General features: G+C 48.2%; 1 protein-coding gene across 1 annotated transcript in view; it reads right to left on the bottom strand.

The window, feature by feature from the left end:
* Window positions 1-16454, bottom strand: part of Csmd2 (CUB and Sushi multiple domains 2) — a 537775-nt gene that overhangs the window by 257286 nt on the left and 264035 nt on the right. Inside the window, exon 6 of the mRNA XM_051188846.1 lies at window positions 8456-8568. Coding sequence (XP_051044803.1) covers window positions 8456-8568 — 113 coding nt within the window. The remainder of the gene's footprint in view (window positions 1-8455; window positions 8569-16454) is intronic.

Genomic DNA, 16454 nt, shown 5'->3' with positions numbered 1-16454 from the left:
GCCTCAGTTTTGAGGATCCCAGGGACACAATCACGCTTTAGGTTTTACATAGAGCAAAACAGCCTGCTCAGATGGGTGGAACAAGGCATACCAGGGGAAATTAGCCACAAAGTGAGCTCACAGATGAACTATCTCAGAAGATCCAACTGGACCAGGGTGCCAAGAGGGAGGGCCCAAGCATGGAGCAGGTATCCCTATAGAGCCCCCAAGAGCACGACTTCAGGACCAGTCAGAAAGGAGGGTCAAATGAATAGCTGGATAAATCAGTAAGAACCTTGAGAATTTCTGGGGTGCATTCATTCACATTGCCTACACATTTGTTCATTAGTGGGTATGCCTGCAAACATTATGCCACTGGGTTATATTCAGGCACTAATTGCTAGAAAGAGTCTAACCTAAGGGCCTGGGGAGATGGCTCAGTGGTTAGTCTGCTTACTGTGCAAGCAAGTTTGGATTCTAGAACCCACATAAATGCCAGGGGTGTTACATTGCCTCGTCTTAATTCTAGCTCTAGAAAACAGAGGCAGGGTATCATCCCCAGAGCAAGCTGGCTGGCCAGACTATGCATATCAGTGAATTTGGGTTTGATTGAGACAGCCTGTCTCCATGAAGAATGTGGAAGAGTGATGAAAGACGATTTCAGGCATCAGCCTTAGGTCTCTAGAAGTACACATTGGCAAGTATGTGTGCACACACATACATATACATGTGAACATGCATATAAACACTGTACACAGAGACACATGAAAAGAAGGAAAAAAATGAGAAAGATTCTGTAGTCATCAATGAAGTAAAGACAAGGTCTAGCCTGGTGCTGGGCTGGTGTTTCTCAACACACTCGGATGCACACCCCATGATACACATATGGATATAGGTGTCCTCTTTGCAAATATGGTCATTCATGTCTGCAACCAGAACCCTCATGAGCAAATATGGGAGCCCATGGCTAAAGACATTCACACAGAATGCAAGTCACACATGGATATGTGCTTTCTCACTGTAGGTACGGAGTCAGTACTCCCAAGAGAGCCATGCCAGCTCTAACCGGTTGATGGAAATCCTAGCAGGTACATCCATCTCCTCCAAACAAGAATGGCTACAGAAGACTGTCAGGCTGCCCTGCTCATCCTTTCCATTCTGGTTAATTATAAGACATTTCCCTGCTGTCTTAAAGGTTAGTCAGACTCATGGCATGCAGTGAGCAGGAGGAATCTGGTGATACAAACAGCTCTCTAGTCTGAAGCTCAGGTTATCAGACTGAACTAACAGGAGATAAGGGTGTCTTAGGGAAGAGGGAAACATGACTTCTCCCCACTGCTCTGGGAGTGCAGACATAGACACAGCCTGCGCCTATGGATTCAGACTCTGCATCCCTAGGTGGTTGCAGCTTGTTGTCCTGTTGTCTAAGTCAACCCTAACTTCCTTGTGACCACTGGTCCCACATTGTTTGTTCACCCTCTAAAGGTTTCTCCAACCCTTCCTGCAAGGGTCTCAGCCACTCCTGTTTAATCTTACCCCCTCTCTTGCTTAGATTTTGTTTTGCTCCCATGAGTCTATTTCTTGAAAGCTGCCTAGGGTAGTAGTTTGAGAACTGAGTTCTGATCTCCTCTTTTTAGGACAAGAGGATGCGTGTGCATCCTACATCTCACCCTCCCTCACTGCCTTGCTGCTCTATCACCAGTTCTATGGGTCCATCTCAACTACTCACATCCTTTGCTAGATGAGGCTGGTGTCCAGAATGATAGCTTTTCAAGTCAGAGTGGAACTTAACAGATGCCTACAGTCTAAGGCTAAAGGATGTGGACCTAGCAGTTGCTGCAGCCACCTCATTGGAACCAAGGGGAAGAATGGTGATTTGTGAAGAATGAAGCTGGCATTGTCCCTAGGCCAACTGACTCAGAGGATGAATACAAACTATAAGCTCCAGACTTGATGAAGAAGGGGCTAGACAATCATTAGTAGGGTCAGGACAGAGGTGCTCATTGGTAAAAACCAGGACAGGTGACACAGTACATGCCAACACCACATTTAAAGAACTTAAGGTTCAACTGAACCTGGGACATTCCCCAAAGAGAGGGCTCATGTTACCACAGTGTCACAAATGCAGATAGAGGAATTAGTGGCATCATTTCTGATGGCAACCCCAGAGGTTGGCAGGGTATCAGCATAGCAAAGGACAGAAAAATGTTGAATGATAAGTTAGATAATGAAGGCACAGAGGATGATCAGCACACAGTACATCTAAATTCAGAGCAGTGAGCATCAGGATGCTTAGGTTTCTAGGGCCTAGTGCACTGGATTGTTTTGAAATTGACAATGGCCATCAAAAGTGTGCAGTCACACTGTCAAGAGAGATCTCTCGGATAAAATTTAGCTTGATATTCCAGCAATCAATACTCTAAGGTCAGACACGAGCTGCCCATGGCCCATAGGCCATAAGAAGTGGAGAACAGTTATGTGGGTTAAGAAAAATCATAAGCTTACTTAAGATGAGTTTTTTTTTGTTGTGATTTTTTTTGTAACTTGATTGCATGTCAAAAGGCTGGACATGCTTGCTAGGCTCTGATGACACAGAAATCACTAACAAAGCTATGACTGAAAAAGAGGGCATGGCCCTGATTCATGAAGGACTTAGGAAAAGTGAGAGAGGCTTTTAGGACAGAAGATGGTGGCATGTTCTTATACAGAAACGGTGACAAGACTCAAACTGAGAAGTAGATGCGGGACTGTTTAGCAGTGAGATTTTGCTACTAATATTCCAGGACAAAGGAAAAGTCGGGATATTGGGCAAAATGTCAGTACAGGAGCTGTGTTGAAGGCTGAAGGTGACATGGTAGGAGCTGGAGAGAAGAGAACGGATAGACTGAGGGCTGTAGGGTGTGCTGATGGAAAAGCTACTATCAGGGTACCCTGACATCCTTGGAGTCACTGCCGCAGTTAATGGAAAACCAACAGCTGTGTAGAAATAATGCAGAGAGTAACCCGAGGCCTGGCACAAACCACTGCTAAGAAGGCAACTGTTAGAAGGATCACGGATAACTGAGAACATTATGCAAAACTTCTCAGAACTGGCTGCACATGATGTTTGGAGGTTTTACCAATCTGACTGAGAGTCATATGGTGGCCCAGCTGAGGTTCTGAGGGCTATATTATTGGATGCTGTTGGTGGGACCTCTTGGTTAACCACTAAACAAACAGCACATGGCTATTAGGCTTTCAGAAGGGAAGAGGCCCTGGCATGATATAGGGCATTCTCTCTCCCTGTCTCTCTCTCCTCTCTCTCTCTCTCTCTCTCTCTCTCTCTCTCTCTCTCTCTCTCTCTCTCTCTCTCTCTGTGTGTGTGTGTGTGTGTGTGTGTGTTACAGAAGCCAGATGTTGTCATCCTCCACCTTATTTTTTGAGACAGTATCTCTCACTGGATCTTGAATCCATTTTTTGGCTTGACTGGCAGGCCAGTGAGCTCTGCGATCTATTTCCACTTCCTCTGCCTCCCTCAAGTGCCGGGGTTATAGTTGGATGCCACTGCACCTGCCCTTTTACATGGCCATCCCAACTCAGGTCCTCAGACTTGACTGAGCCATCCCCCCAGCAGAGCAGCTTCTACAATGGTGTCTTTGTAATTATGGATGGGCTGTGTGTCAGCCTTCCATTGCAAAAGTGACCAGAGGGAATATGTTGAAGTGACTCTGCACTGTCATTAGTGCCTAGCTTCAGTTGCCTGCCTGGGCTGTCATCTTCACTGAGAACATCTTCCTTCCATTTACTATCTGACTACTTCTTACTTGCAGGGAGCCAGAGCCTCGATCACCCTAAATATAGGTGGCACCGTTCCTTAGTCTGGAGTCTGAAATGAAGAGGTATGAGAAGGCTAAGCCTCTGCATTTGTCTTTCTCTGATTTCTGGCTGCTGAAGCAATGCAGCCATGACATCCCTGCTGTGATGGACTCTACCTCCAACTGTGAGCCTAAGTCCCTTCTCTTGGCTGGTTTGTTACAGCAACAAGAAACAACTAATACTGGCTGCTCGGAAATCTCAGGCTTCTGGGCTATGAGCAATGTGTTTTTAAGTGGGTATACACATTCTACTGATGACCAAGACCAGTTGCAAGGCATCTAGAAGGCAGAAGAGACCATAGTTGACACTAAGGAATGTCTTCTGTCTCTGGGCCACCACCAGGGTTCACATGGAAAGACAGGCAATGGGGGGGGGGGTGGAGCACAGACTGGGATGTGGCCCCAGGAGGAACAGATACCAGATAGCAACCACTGGTTGAGAGCTGGAGGTAGAGGACACATGCCCTAGGAGAAGGGGGTTGGCCCACTGCACAGGTTTCCCCACAGACAAATTGTCCAGACGGGAAGTTAAGGGGTTGGGTGTGTGTGTGGCTGAGGCTTCCTTTCCATGTGCCAGGGCCTCCTTTCACTTCCTGTAGTCCTCATGGGTGAATCACATTCCCCATGTGTGAGGGAAGATGAACATTGTTATAATTAGAATGTGAAATGTCCCCAATAGGGGACCATGTGCTTGAACACTTGGTCCCTGTTGGTAGAACTGTTTTGGGGGTTGAGGATTCTTTGAGAGGTAGGTTCAGCAGGAAGAACTGACCTCTCATACCCAGCCCTCTCATGCCCCGTGCTCCACATGGTACACTTGTCTGTGAATGGCAAACCCTTTCTGTAAAGGGTCTGCCAGTCCGGTCCATGGATGTGGGTTTTGAAGGTCACCCTCCTTGGTGGGGATGGTCTGTTCTGTCCTGAGAGACCTGGCAGCCAGTGACTCAGGTGTGACAGAATGAATACAGATTTGCTCCAGGGAACCCATCTCACAGAGGCTAAAGTCTGGATTCCATGTGTCATGAAACATTACTGTTATTTGTGTGTGTGTGTGTGAGTGTGGTTTGTGTTTGTACTCACATGTGCATGTTTTGAGGGTGTGCACCTGTGCAGTGGACAGAGGAAGCTGTCTGTCAGGTGTCCTGCTCTAGCTCTCTTTGCCTTACTGCTTCGGGATGGGATCTCTCATTGTACCTCAAGCTAGTCTGGCACTGGGCAATCCCCAGAGATCCTCCTGTTTCTGTCCCCTTGGAAGCTGAGGTTACAGGCCCTGCCTGGGTTTTTCACAAGGTGCTGGGGATTTGAACCCAGGTTCTCATGCTTGCATGGCAAATGCTCTCACCCACTGAGCCATCTCCCTAGTCTTAAATTACTATTTTATTTCTCCTTTTCTTTCAACTGTCTAAAAGCATGGAACCCATCTTAGTTCAGGGCTAGACTGGCTGCCATCAAGGCATATATAATGGCTGTGGTGCCTTCCACGTGGCAGCTGCAGACTGTCCAGACATTGTCAACCCAGAGTGCTCTCTCCTACTGTGTATCAGCCATCTGTCTGAGAACCACCTTGGGTTACTACCTCTTTCTTATTCTTGATTTTACATTATTTTTGTTTGTTTTCTGCCCGGTTGTAAGTCCCTGCAGCAAAAATAATTCTCCCATTATATCGAATCTGAGAGTTCTTAATAGGGCCCAGCTGCCACTCTTATCTTACTGCAGGGAAGGTACAGGTTCACACCTGTGTCCATCTTTGAACTCATCTCTCAGGAGTGGAGCAGAACCTCAGACACTCATCCTTCTGTGCCAGTATGTAGTGATGTCACATGGAGAGCACTGTGAACTGCAGCAAGATCACCCTGCTATGATAGCCAGTTAGAGCTGAGCCTGCTAGGGCTCAGACCTTCTGACACTGTGGTACCAGCTGTAATTGTGCCTGGCCATGAACACAACTGAACTCTCTGGTAATTATTGTTATCTTATCATCATTGTAATACTTGCTATATGTATGTATGGTGTGTGTGTGTGTGTGTGTGTGTGTGTGTGTGTGTTTGCATGTGTTGGTGCAAATGTGTGCATAAGTGTGGAGGACAGACATTCACGACATGACAAATGTCTTCCTCAAACACTTTCCACCTTATTCTTTATTTACTGAGGGTCTATCACTTGAACCCAAGGCTTGCAAGTTTGGCCAACAAGCTTGCTTGCTCAGGGGACCTACTATTTCTGCCACTTGGGAAAACAGGTGGGCGGCCATATCCACTTAGCATTTATGTGAGCTCTAAGTTCCAATCTCACCCTTGCAAAGCAAGTACTTTACCCTGAGTCACTCCAAGTCTCATCACCTTCACTACCACCACCATCATCATCATGACACCTCTATCATCATCACCACCACCTCCATCATCATTATCCTCACCTCTATCATCATCACCACCACCTCCTCCATCATTATCACCACCTCCATCACCATCACCACCTCATCACCATTATCATCACCACCACCACCACCATCACCACAACCACCATCAGAAAAAGTGGGCTCTGGGGTCACTAAGCAATCCATATCATACTAAGTCTCCCTGGGCTGAGATGCAATAAATAAAACCTTGGGCCTGTGGTATACGAGGGTTGGGTCATACTCTATGCCTTGTAAAAAGGGAACTGCCAATATACCTGTATACCTGTTTCATGCAAACATATTAAGGATAGAACAGAGTCACCTGGGACCAAGTACCTATGACCTTGGTAGCCCTGAGACACAGCAGCACAAGAGTCCCATGTGGGAGGGTTAGGGAACACACACTGGAGGACAAAGCTTTAAGAAGGACATGCCTGAAGAACTTCTTAGATTGTGAGCCATTCTCCACTTCAGACTTGTGAAATCAAGTTAGAGGTTACAGCTAGCATTACAAAATGGAAGAGAAATGCTCAGAGTGCCTCACACCCAGGCCAAAAACAAAACAAAACAAAAACAAAAGAAAACAAAAAACCCAAAAAACCTATAAGGCATGAGCACTGTAGGTTGTGGTTGGAAAAATGCATACATACACATATATATGTATGCATGATACATACATGTATGTATATGTACATGGATGCACATATATATATATACACACACGTTTATGGTGGGGTGTGTTTCACAGGCAAAAGTTTCAAAGTCTCTAAACAGACAGGCATAAGGAGACAGCTAAAAACAAAACCTGTGATCTTATGGATAAACTCATAAAGGCTTGTAGGTGAATTCCAGTGTCACCATCTAGGTAGGTGCTGTGTGCTCTTGGGCTGGAGGCCACAGCTTCTCTGCTAAAAGGAGTAAGAGCTGGAAGGTCACCGTGCAGTGGGGAGAAGGTTGTCTTGCGTGGAGCCTAGCACACTGCAGATACCCAACTGTCACACACTAGCTGTGCAGCAAGAACACAGTAGGGATGTAATCAGATAACCTGGAGACTACCTGGTACATGCTCTCGAGGCTCTGGTCTGCCCCTGAGCCTTCACCTATCACAGCAGCGTTGGGAGCCTCAAGAACCTGAACTATCACTTATTTAATCGGGAGATTAAGCTCTGCTTTTCTATTTTGGAGAACATAATAGGAAAATGCAGGTTGCTGCCTCTCTCACTCAGGAGCTGGGCCTCTCAATGGTGGGACACACCATCTCCAGGAAAGCCAGGCTCTGTGAGGCCTTCAGACCCAGTTTATTATTATTTTTATTTTTATATATTGCAAAAGTTTCCTTTAATGTAGGCAGAGGGAATAAGGCCACTCATGAAGCCCAGATATGATGATATGGTTTTCATGACTGCAGCTTTTACCATCTCAAACTTCAGGTAAGGTTTTGGGGCACGTCTTGTTCCCTACCATGCATCCTCTGAATACCTCACCCTCCTTCAGATGTGCGGGTATGACCCCATTTCTGGATTAACTCACTCCTCTTTTAGAGGTGGCTCCTGGGGCCCAAAAGCCTTCCTTATTGGAACATAAATGTCCTTACCTATGGTTTCCATGTGCCTCTCCTGCTCTGAGCCCTCATCCAGATTGGAGGTGGGAAGTAAGCAGGGATTCTCCCTAAAGGGATTTTGCCTGTGCTTGCAATAAGGCTGTGCTCTAGATAGAATGAAGATGAGTGGAAGTGTGGGGAGCCTCCTGACTGTGGAGAGAGCAGCTAACAACTGCTGAGAAGATACAGAGCCCTGGCTCAGAAGAGTGGAGTTGTGGGGAGGGTGGCAGGCAAACTGGCTTCTTTCGACATAAAAGGGATGTGCAGTCAGTATCTACTTCACATTGATGCTGAGGGGCAATGGAGGTATCTGCCAAGTTCTTCACAACGGGCCTGACTCTTAGCACTAATCATGATGATGGCCCTGGCCCGAAGAGTGACAGTCGGGCCTGAAAACTGTCACACAGAGAACAGTGACACAGCACCTGGGAACTACCGCTCTGGTGGCTTAAAGCTTCCTGGACAGGTGCAAAGACACAGGCATGGAGACCTCTGGACCCACAAATGTAACTGACAATGATGCCCGACGCCACATGCAGGTCCTAGAGTGAGGGACTGAGACCCCAAGGTCACCTCTGTGACTTCTGTCACTTCTCTCAGAGAAAGCCCCAGCCTGGGTGGGCTTACCTTGGTACTGGGCGCTGAAGCCACGCTGCCGGTGGTTGCCATCTGATGTGAAGTGTAGCCGCAGCCAATTCTTGCTGCTGATAACGGGGGCTGGGAGGCTGGCTCCGGTAAACCTGGGTGGACAGGATACAGAGGGGTCAGGAGCAAAACAGGGCATCAAGGAGTCTACGCATCATCTGTGGCAGGAAGTAAGTACCATCCACTCTATCTGCCTGGGGCCTGGGCAACTGGAGGCATTTCCAGGCAAATTACCATCTCCATTCCCGATTCCCCAAATCCCACCAGATGCTCAGGGTCTGAGACCACCTCCAGAAGGCTAGGCACCAAGTGAGCACCCTCTCTGGACAATCCATCAACATTCTACTGCCTTTCCTACTGGTTCTTTGCTGTCTTCTGCCTGGACTGTCTCCTGTTTCCTTTCCTCCTGCACTATACTGCCACTCTGCCAGATTCTAGGAAGTCCCTGAAATACCCCAGCCCCAGGAAATTGTTCCCAGTCTTCCAGACTTGAAAGTCATATAGGTCTTGGCTTAGACTCAGATCAAGGTGTCCCTACTGTGACCTTGTACCCAGCACCAAACCTTTCTAATGAGAAGCCCAGGCCCCAAATCTGTGCAGCTAACTGGGCAAATGTCTGGGCACTAAGGCTATCCCAGAACCTGGCACATTCCAGCCTGCCCAGAGCAACTCCTTCCCTACCCTATCGTACAACAGAGACCAACTCCAATCATAATTCTGTCATGTCTCCTGAAGATCACCCCTCAATGAGAGGTGGAACAGGGAAGCAGCTTGGTCTAGAGAGGACCAGCTACCTGCACTGTGAGACCTCAAGAAAGTCACTTAAACCCTTGGAGACTCTGTGACCTGATCTATGGAGTAGGGCTGCTGGTGCCCCCTCCCCAGGGTTGCAGGGACTCTACAAGATGGTAGTCTGCAAAGAGCCTGGTGTTCCCTACAACAGCAAACTCTTGGGAATAGTGTTTGTTATTCTCACCTAGGTGCTCAGAATCCCAATATGACACTTGGTACAAAGCAGGCATGTCAGGGTTCCAGTCTGAGAGTCATTCCTTATTCAAGTGATAGCAGGCAGTGGAGAAACCAATAGGTAGCCCTTGAGGCTGGTATAAGGGACAGGGGTGGGGTGAGGGGTGGGATGGGGGTGGGGTGCTCTCCCCATCCTGGAGTGGAGGAAAGAAGAAATAGCCCTAACCACAGGGTTGCATGGCAAAGCCATTCTCTACTCAGATCTCCATGTGGTTTAGGAAAAGCCCAACGGGAAGGAGCAAGGAAGGAACAACCAGAGTACACTCTTTTGCCCTCCTCCAAGTCCCTGCTTCGGATGCTCCTGTCCATCTAGTTGGAAACTTGATGCAAGAGTGATGCCTGCCCACGGGTGAGTCTCTCAGACAGAGGGGAAGGAGGAGAAGGCAAGAGAGGGGGATCAGAGGGGCACACGCTGGAGAGCTGGCTGAGAGGCTTTCCATACATATACGTTAAACGAAACCTTTAACCGAGGAGCCCGATACCCTCTGAACTGGACTTTTACTATCATGAAAATGCTGACACACACAAAACTCTAGGAATATAACCCATAGTGCTTGGGCAGGAACTATTATAGAAACCAATTACTGTATTTCACTAGATCCCATTTAAAACAGTTTATTACAGGGTGAGTCATTTAAGTTTTCTAAGGAGTGGCAATTGGTGTCGTGGGCTCCCCCACCCTAGGCCAAATTCAATTCTAGCTCAATGACAGAGCTTGGAGGCTATTTACATACGGAAGTAGAACCAGGGAAAATTCACCTGAATAATTCAGAAGCCACGGCTGCTTCTTTAAAAAGGCAAGGAGGGGGTAGTCTAGCGGTCCAGAGTATAACTGGAAGTTGGGGCAGGGGACTGCCTAGCTTAGGGGTGAAGTGGGAGTGATGCTTGGCTTCCTCTGTATAGTTATTCTATGGTCACCTGGCACCTCACAGCTGTCCCAACTCCTCCCAGGCTGCCAGGCTCCCCACTTCTCTTCCTCTCCCTCCTTTCTTCCCCCTCCCCTCTTTTACTTTCTCCCCCCCCCCCCCCGTGTGTGTCTGAGTGTCTCTGTGTGTGTGTCCCTGCGTGTGCTCGCTCTGCCCATCCTTCCAAGCATATGTGTTGAGCATTTGAGGTTGTTCTTGGTCCTGTCACAGAAGTGAGGGTTTCAGTGGCAGGATCCTCATCAAATTCTGTGGAGAGATGGTGGAGTTGGCTCAAAGCTTTTACCAGAAGTAACCACAGTGGCTCTCTCCTGGACTCTCAACACACACACACACACACACACACACACACACACACACACACACACTACAAAGCAGGAGAGCTTTGTAGGGTGGAATACCACTGTTATTGGGTGTCATGCACACTGTCATATGAGTGTCTCCATCTTCATATTTGTGTGCTTTATATATAGTCTTTCCCACTTGGGCCACCCGGCTACACAGAGAGGTAAAGAAATCTACTCAGCATCACACAGCACTTAATGGCAGAGGTGAGATTATAGCTTAGATCATCTCATTTGGGGCCTGGGCACTCAGCCAGCGAGGCACTGTCACATACTCCCAACTGTGGAGCAGTCTAGGCAGAATCCCATCCTATGTCTTCCCAACTCTCCTTCTACCCTCCAGGATCCTCTTTAATTTTGTTCCCTCTTAGAATCATAATTAAAGGAGAGAAACACAAAAGGAGAGGCTCCCCCTTCAAACCTTTCTGTCCGCATTAACTTCTCTCTGGGGGGGGGCCTGGGGAATTCCAAGCTTGCCCAGTAAATCGCTACCGCAGTACTACATAAAATGTATTTAAGCAATTACACTCGAGGTTTTTTTCTTCTTGGTAAATTGACTTCTGTTAAATGGGGCTTCATTAATGGAATCTGGCTTGGGGAGAATTAAAAAAATATCACTCCCTTTAATGCCCACAGTTGATTAGGGGGAGAGTGGCTTGGAGCATCTCTGCAGAGTGTGCTCAGCCTTGCTCCCGGCAGCAGCAGGAAGGTGGTTTGTCAAAGCATTTCTTCATGGAAGCTTTCCGTGCAGTCGGTCCTGGGGTGCTGAGAGATGCCCCATCCAAATGGCAACAATGAGTCCCCAGGCACTGCTGCCTGTCAGCAGAGACACAGGATGCTGGTTTAAATGCCAGAATCCCTGAAAACTGCCTGTCTTAGGGGACATTCCTGTAGTGTATCCAGTCACCAGGCATTCAGTGGGCAAGGACACCGCGTGTCATGAGTTGTTGAGCTTCCTAGACTGGGCAGTCCCTGTCTCTGTGAGGTCCCACCACCACCACTACAGTCACTGCGTCTGGCACAAGCATCCATGGTCCCTCACATGGGCAGCGGTTGTGAACCTCTGTAACCCTGTGGGATTGTGGTGCTTCAGGCCTTTCTGTACCTTAGTCTCCAGTGTGAGCCATTCCCCATGCTCATGGCAAACCTGGGAAAGGGCCAGATAGGGGAGAGAGACACAGCCCTATCTAGATTCTTTTCCATCACTTGTCAGGGGGATGGAGGGGACACTTGACACAAGCAAGCCAAACTTTCTGGAAAAGTCTTAATGGAGGGACACGCCTACTGGTTCCAGAATCGAGTCCAAGTATGTCCCCCCACCTTACCTCCGCGACACCCACTCTAAATTCTTGCCTCTGCACAAAATGCTACCTGTACACAGAGTGTTTTCCCGCTGCCCCACCTGGTCACTGGTCCCATAAACTGTTGCCTGTTGAGTGTGTCCCCTCTGCAGCATGGTCACTTATCATTGTCCTAGGCCTATTGGGTTGTAATCATCTTTGCATCTGAGGATCTCTGCAGCTGGAAGTCAGGCTCCATGGGAGGCAGGATGGGAGCTTTGCATATCTCCAGCCACACTGCAGGGCAAATCAGTAGCACAGAATGTGGCTCTTGGCTCCACTTATTTCTGTAGATAGTTTCACCTCTGCTGATATGTAGCCACACCCATCCACTCATTTGCATACTGGCCCCTGCTGCTGTGCCTACTGTGCTGTCCTGCCACAGAAAATGCTTTGCATTAGGGAAGAGTTAGAGTGCTTGCCTAGCATGCATGAAGCTCAGCTCATAAAATGGTTACAGTGGCACACAGCTATTGGGAGGTGGTGAGGTTGGGAGTTTGGGGGGCAGGAGATAAGGATCAGAAGTTCAAGGTCATCATTGGCTACATGGTGAGAAAGCTTTGCTTTGTCATTTACTGTCTGGTCCTTTACTAAGTTTGTTCATTCCTGGCACACAAGCCTCACAGATGATGTCACTAGTAAACTAAAGTTGAATTTCTAAGTAGGGACCTTTACGAGGACAAGTATGTACCTTAGACATTTCATTAACATGTGTAGGAATTAAACATCCATGTAATTGCCAGTTAGCTTTGCATTGAACTAAGGCCTTTTTCTGATCATAAGCTTGTACTCCAGACTGTGTATCTCATATAAATCACAACCATGACTTCATTTACCAAGTGCCCAAGCAACAACTATTTATTAACTGGTACTATGTACCAAGATCTTGATCCTGATCTGAGAAACCTGAATTTGGGGTGGTTGTGCCCTTCAAATTCTTTTCAGAGATTCCCCTTTGCAAAGCTGTTCAAGAGTATTCGATGGAGTTTCTATCTCAGTGACTGTATTTACTTCTGCACTCATATCTCATCCTTTTATGTGATGTTTAATTTAAATCACATAATTACAATAACAAATATGACTTGCACTGGGAGAGTTGGCAACAAACCCAACTGATTCTCAGAAAGTGCAAGGCTCAGCTGGAGGAAGCTGGAGCTTAGGAGTGGGAGGGCAGGGTGGGTGAGGGCTGGCTGGCAGTCACAGGCAGCAGGCAGGAAACCCTTGTCAGTGCTGTGGGAACATGTATGTGGGGTGGGGAAAGGTGGTGGTGTTCGTGTGTGCGTGTGTGTGTGTGTGTGTGTGTGTGTGTGTGTGTGTGTGTGTGTGTGTGTGTGTGTGTAGGGTATCATTCCTTGGGAGCTATTCACATTATCTTTTGAAATTTTTTCTCTTATTGACCTGGAACTCTTTAGCCAGTGAGCTCTAGATGTCCCCTCCTCTCTGCCTCTCTAGCTTTTAGGCCACAGGTGTATATCAGCATGCCTGACTTTTTAACATGGGTTATGAGGATTTTACTCAGAGTCTCATGTTTGAGCAGTAAGCACTTTACCAACCAAACTTTACCTGCTCCAGGACACTCACATTGTATATATATGGATGGACAGATGATGAACTAAGGGCAATTGCTTACACCTACTGGTTGGGACTCTTTCCCAATTGCATTCCCTCTGCAATCAGAAGATCGGAGAATGATTAACTTAGATTCCACAAGTCCTTTGGGGTCTTCTAGGCCTGATACCCACCTTGTATGAACCTCTGTGATGACTAGTTTTCTATCAACTTGATACAGCTAACATCTGGAACCAGAAACTTCTGCCAGATTGGCCTGTGGACAAGCCTGTGATGCATTTTCTTGATTGATATTTGATGTGGGAGGGCCCAGGTCACCATGTGAGGTACCACCCCTAGTCTGGTGGTTGTGAGAACTCTAAGAAAGCAGGTTGAGGAAACCATGGGCAGCAAAGCCAGTAAGCAGCATCTTCCATGGCCTTTGCGTCAGTTCCTGCCTCTGGGATCCTGCTTTGGGTTCCTTCCCCAACTTCCCCAGACAATAGGCTTCAAGGTGTAAGATGAAATAAACTCTTTCCTCAACTTGTTGGTAGTCATGGAATTTATCACAGAAATAAAAGCCCTAAACTGATCGTCCCTGGCTTAGAATGTTTACAGCTATGAAAAATTCTTTTTCTAATTTTCCCTGACTGGCTCCCTCTACATATCCTTATCCTAGCAACTTCTCCTTCAGGGAGATGAGCATCAGAAACAGGAAACCCACCCATGAACTCCTGGCCTGGCTTGTTCCTCCTGTGTCCCCAGGGCTCACTGCACTGTCCCCTGGGCCTGTTTCTCTCCAGACTGAGAGCATCCTGAAGGAAGCCACTGTCACTTCTCTCTTGTCTGTCCATCATTCCTCGGTACATGACAGAGTGCCTACCACAAGGGGAAGAGTCACCAAATACCTCACAGTAGAGGAGTGCATGAGTGATGGGGTCCCTGCTTGTGAAAGCAGAAGGCGTGTGCAGGGTGGGGAGCAGGCGACGCATTGGACAGTAAAGAAGGCTGTCAGGTGTCATGCTGTGTACACGGTTGTAAGAGCACTGCCCCCTTGTGCCAGGAAGACATGGGTGGCTACATTGGTCTTGGCCTGGCTGCTCCCCCCACCCCCAGCAGCTGCTGGAACCTTCCCAGGGGACACCCCAGATGCAGACACTCTCAACCTAGTGGCAGCAGAGTCTTTGTCACTACGGGCAAATGTTTCTGTTTCCCTACAAGCAGCTCCATAAACTCCACAAATGAGCAGAAATCTGCAGTTTGGCTGATTGTTAGCTCCAGGGAGTCCCCAGCCGCACCAACCAAATGTTTTTCTTTCAGATTCGTGGCTCCCTGGAGGATGTGTCTGAGCCTGGAGCATGGAAGAACAAGGCCCTGGGCTGGGTCTGTGGCCTGGGAAGAGAACTTTGCTGTTGACATCTGGGTCTTGCCTTTTGGGTGGAAGGCAGCACAGTAAGGTTTGGAGGCTGGAAGTAGTTGGGGCCTTCTGTCCCAGGCTCACACCTGAAGGGCTGAATGCTTCCAGCCTGACAAACATGTGTCCTGAGATGTTGAAGGGATTAAACTGAGCAGGTACTGGGGGTACTGCACCAGGGGCCTGGGGAATGGGTGCTCAGATTTCTTAGGAATGATGCCCAGACCCGTCCCTTCTGTCTCCAATCCAAGTCACATGGTTCTACTCTTCACTAAACACTGAAATCCTTCAAAGAGCAGTCTGTGTCCCTCAACCCACAGCTCCATGAAAGGATGGCTGGATACATGTATTACATGACAGTTAGCTACAGCTAACTGAATGAAGTGATCAAGTGACCTACACTGGGACCAAAAGGAAGACAGGTCCCTGGGACCCTGGTTGAAGTTGCTTGGTAAAGAGGAGTGGGTGATCAGTTAGATGAAGAGGAGGGGCCATCCCCAGCCTAATTATTTGGATGATGGATTCAGTAGGGAAAGTGTCCCAGAATCTCTTCTACTCCGGGAGCTGCTGTCCTTCCCTGCCCCATACACAAAGATATCCCAGGCTATGCCCATTAGTCCTCTTCTAGCCCTGTTCCAGGATGTGGGATAGCCTCTCAAAGCAGACCATACCCTTACTGGCCTCTGGGCCCTCAGGAGGCTGTGCTCTGTTCCCATCCTGGTTTCTACCACAGCAGGGTAGACCTGAGATCCAGGGTGGTAGTCTTGATGTTCTGGAACATTGAAGCCTCTCATACTTGGCATGGTTCAGGGCTAGGGAGCAGGCTTTCAGAGCTTAGTGCTCATGAGAGCCTCACAGAGAACTAACCCTTCTTGCCTGGCCCAGGTATCTGCCTTGGTGCTAGCGCCACTGGCTGATGCTGCACAGACTCAACTGAAGAAGTTTCAGGATAGGGCCGGGCCTGGTGGGTTTGAATATAGGCCCTGCTTTTCACTCAGTAGACATGTAATATCACTTCTAGAAGGTTCTGTTTCCTCACCAATGCCATGGGATTCCTCCATACAGCTGGGCTCCCATGGATGCACACTAGGGACTATGCTGATGAAGTAGGGACCTCACAAGAAGAACATGAATGGCCACAAGAGGAACACGAGTGCTGCCCGAGAAATGTACAAAGAATGGTACCTCCCGAGGGCATAGGACTGATTAACCAGACACGCCCCTCATAGGCTTCTAAGGTCAATGAGAAGGCTAGCATCTGCACTGGAAACTGGGCAGAACTAGGGTGGAAAGGAAGAGACCTCAGCACCCCCTCACCACAGCAGTTCCCACCTTCTCCGCCTTGCCCACCTTCCTACTGCACTGGAAGGAATGACTGGGAGACAG

The sequence above is a fragment of the Phodopus roborovskii genome, unplaced genomic scaffold (assembly GCF_943737965.1).
Source record: "Phodopus roborovskii unplaced genomic scaffold, PHOROB, whole genome shotgun sequence".
NCBI classification, from domain to species: domain Eukaryota; kingdom Metazoa; phylum Chordata; class Mammalia; order Rodentia; family Cricetidae; genus Phodopus; species Phodopus roborovskii.
Note: the sequence above shows the minus strand (reverse complement) of the source record. Positions and strands in the feature narration are given on the sequence as shown.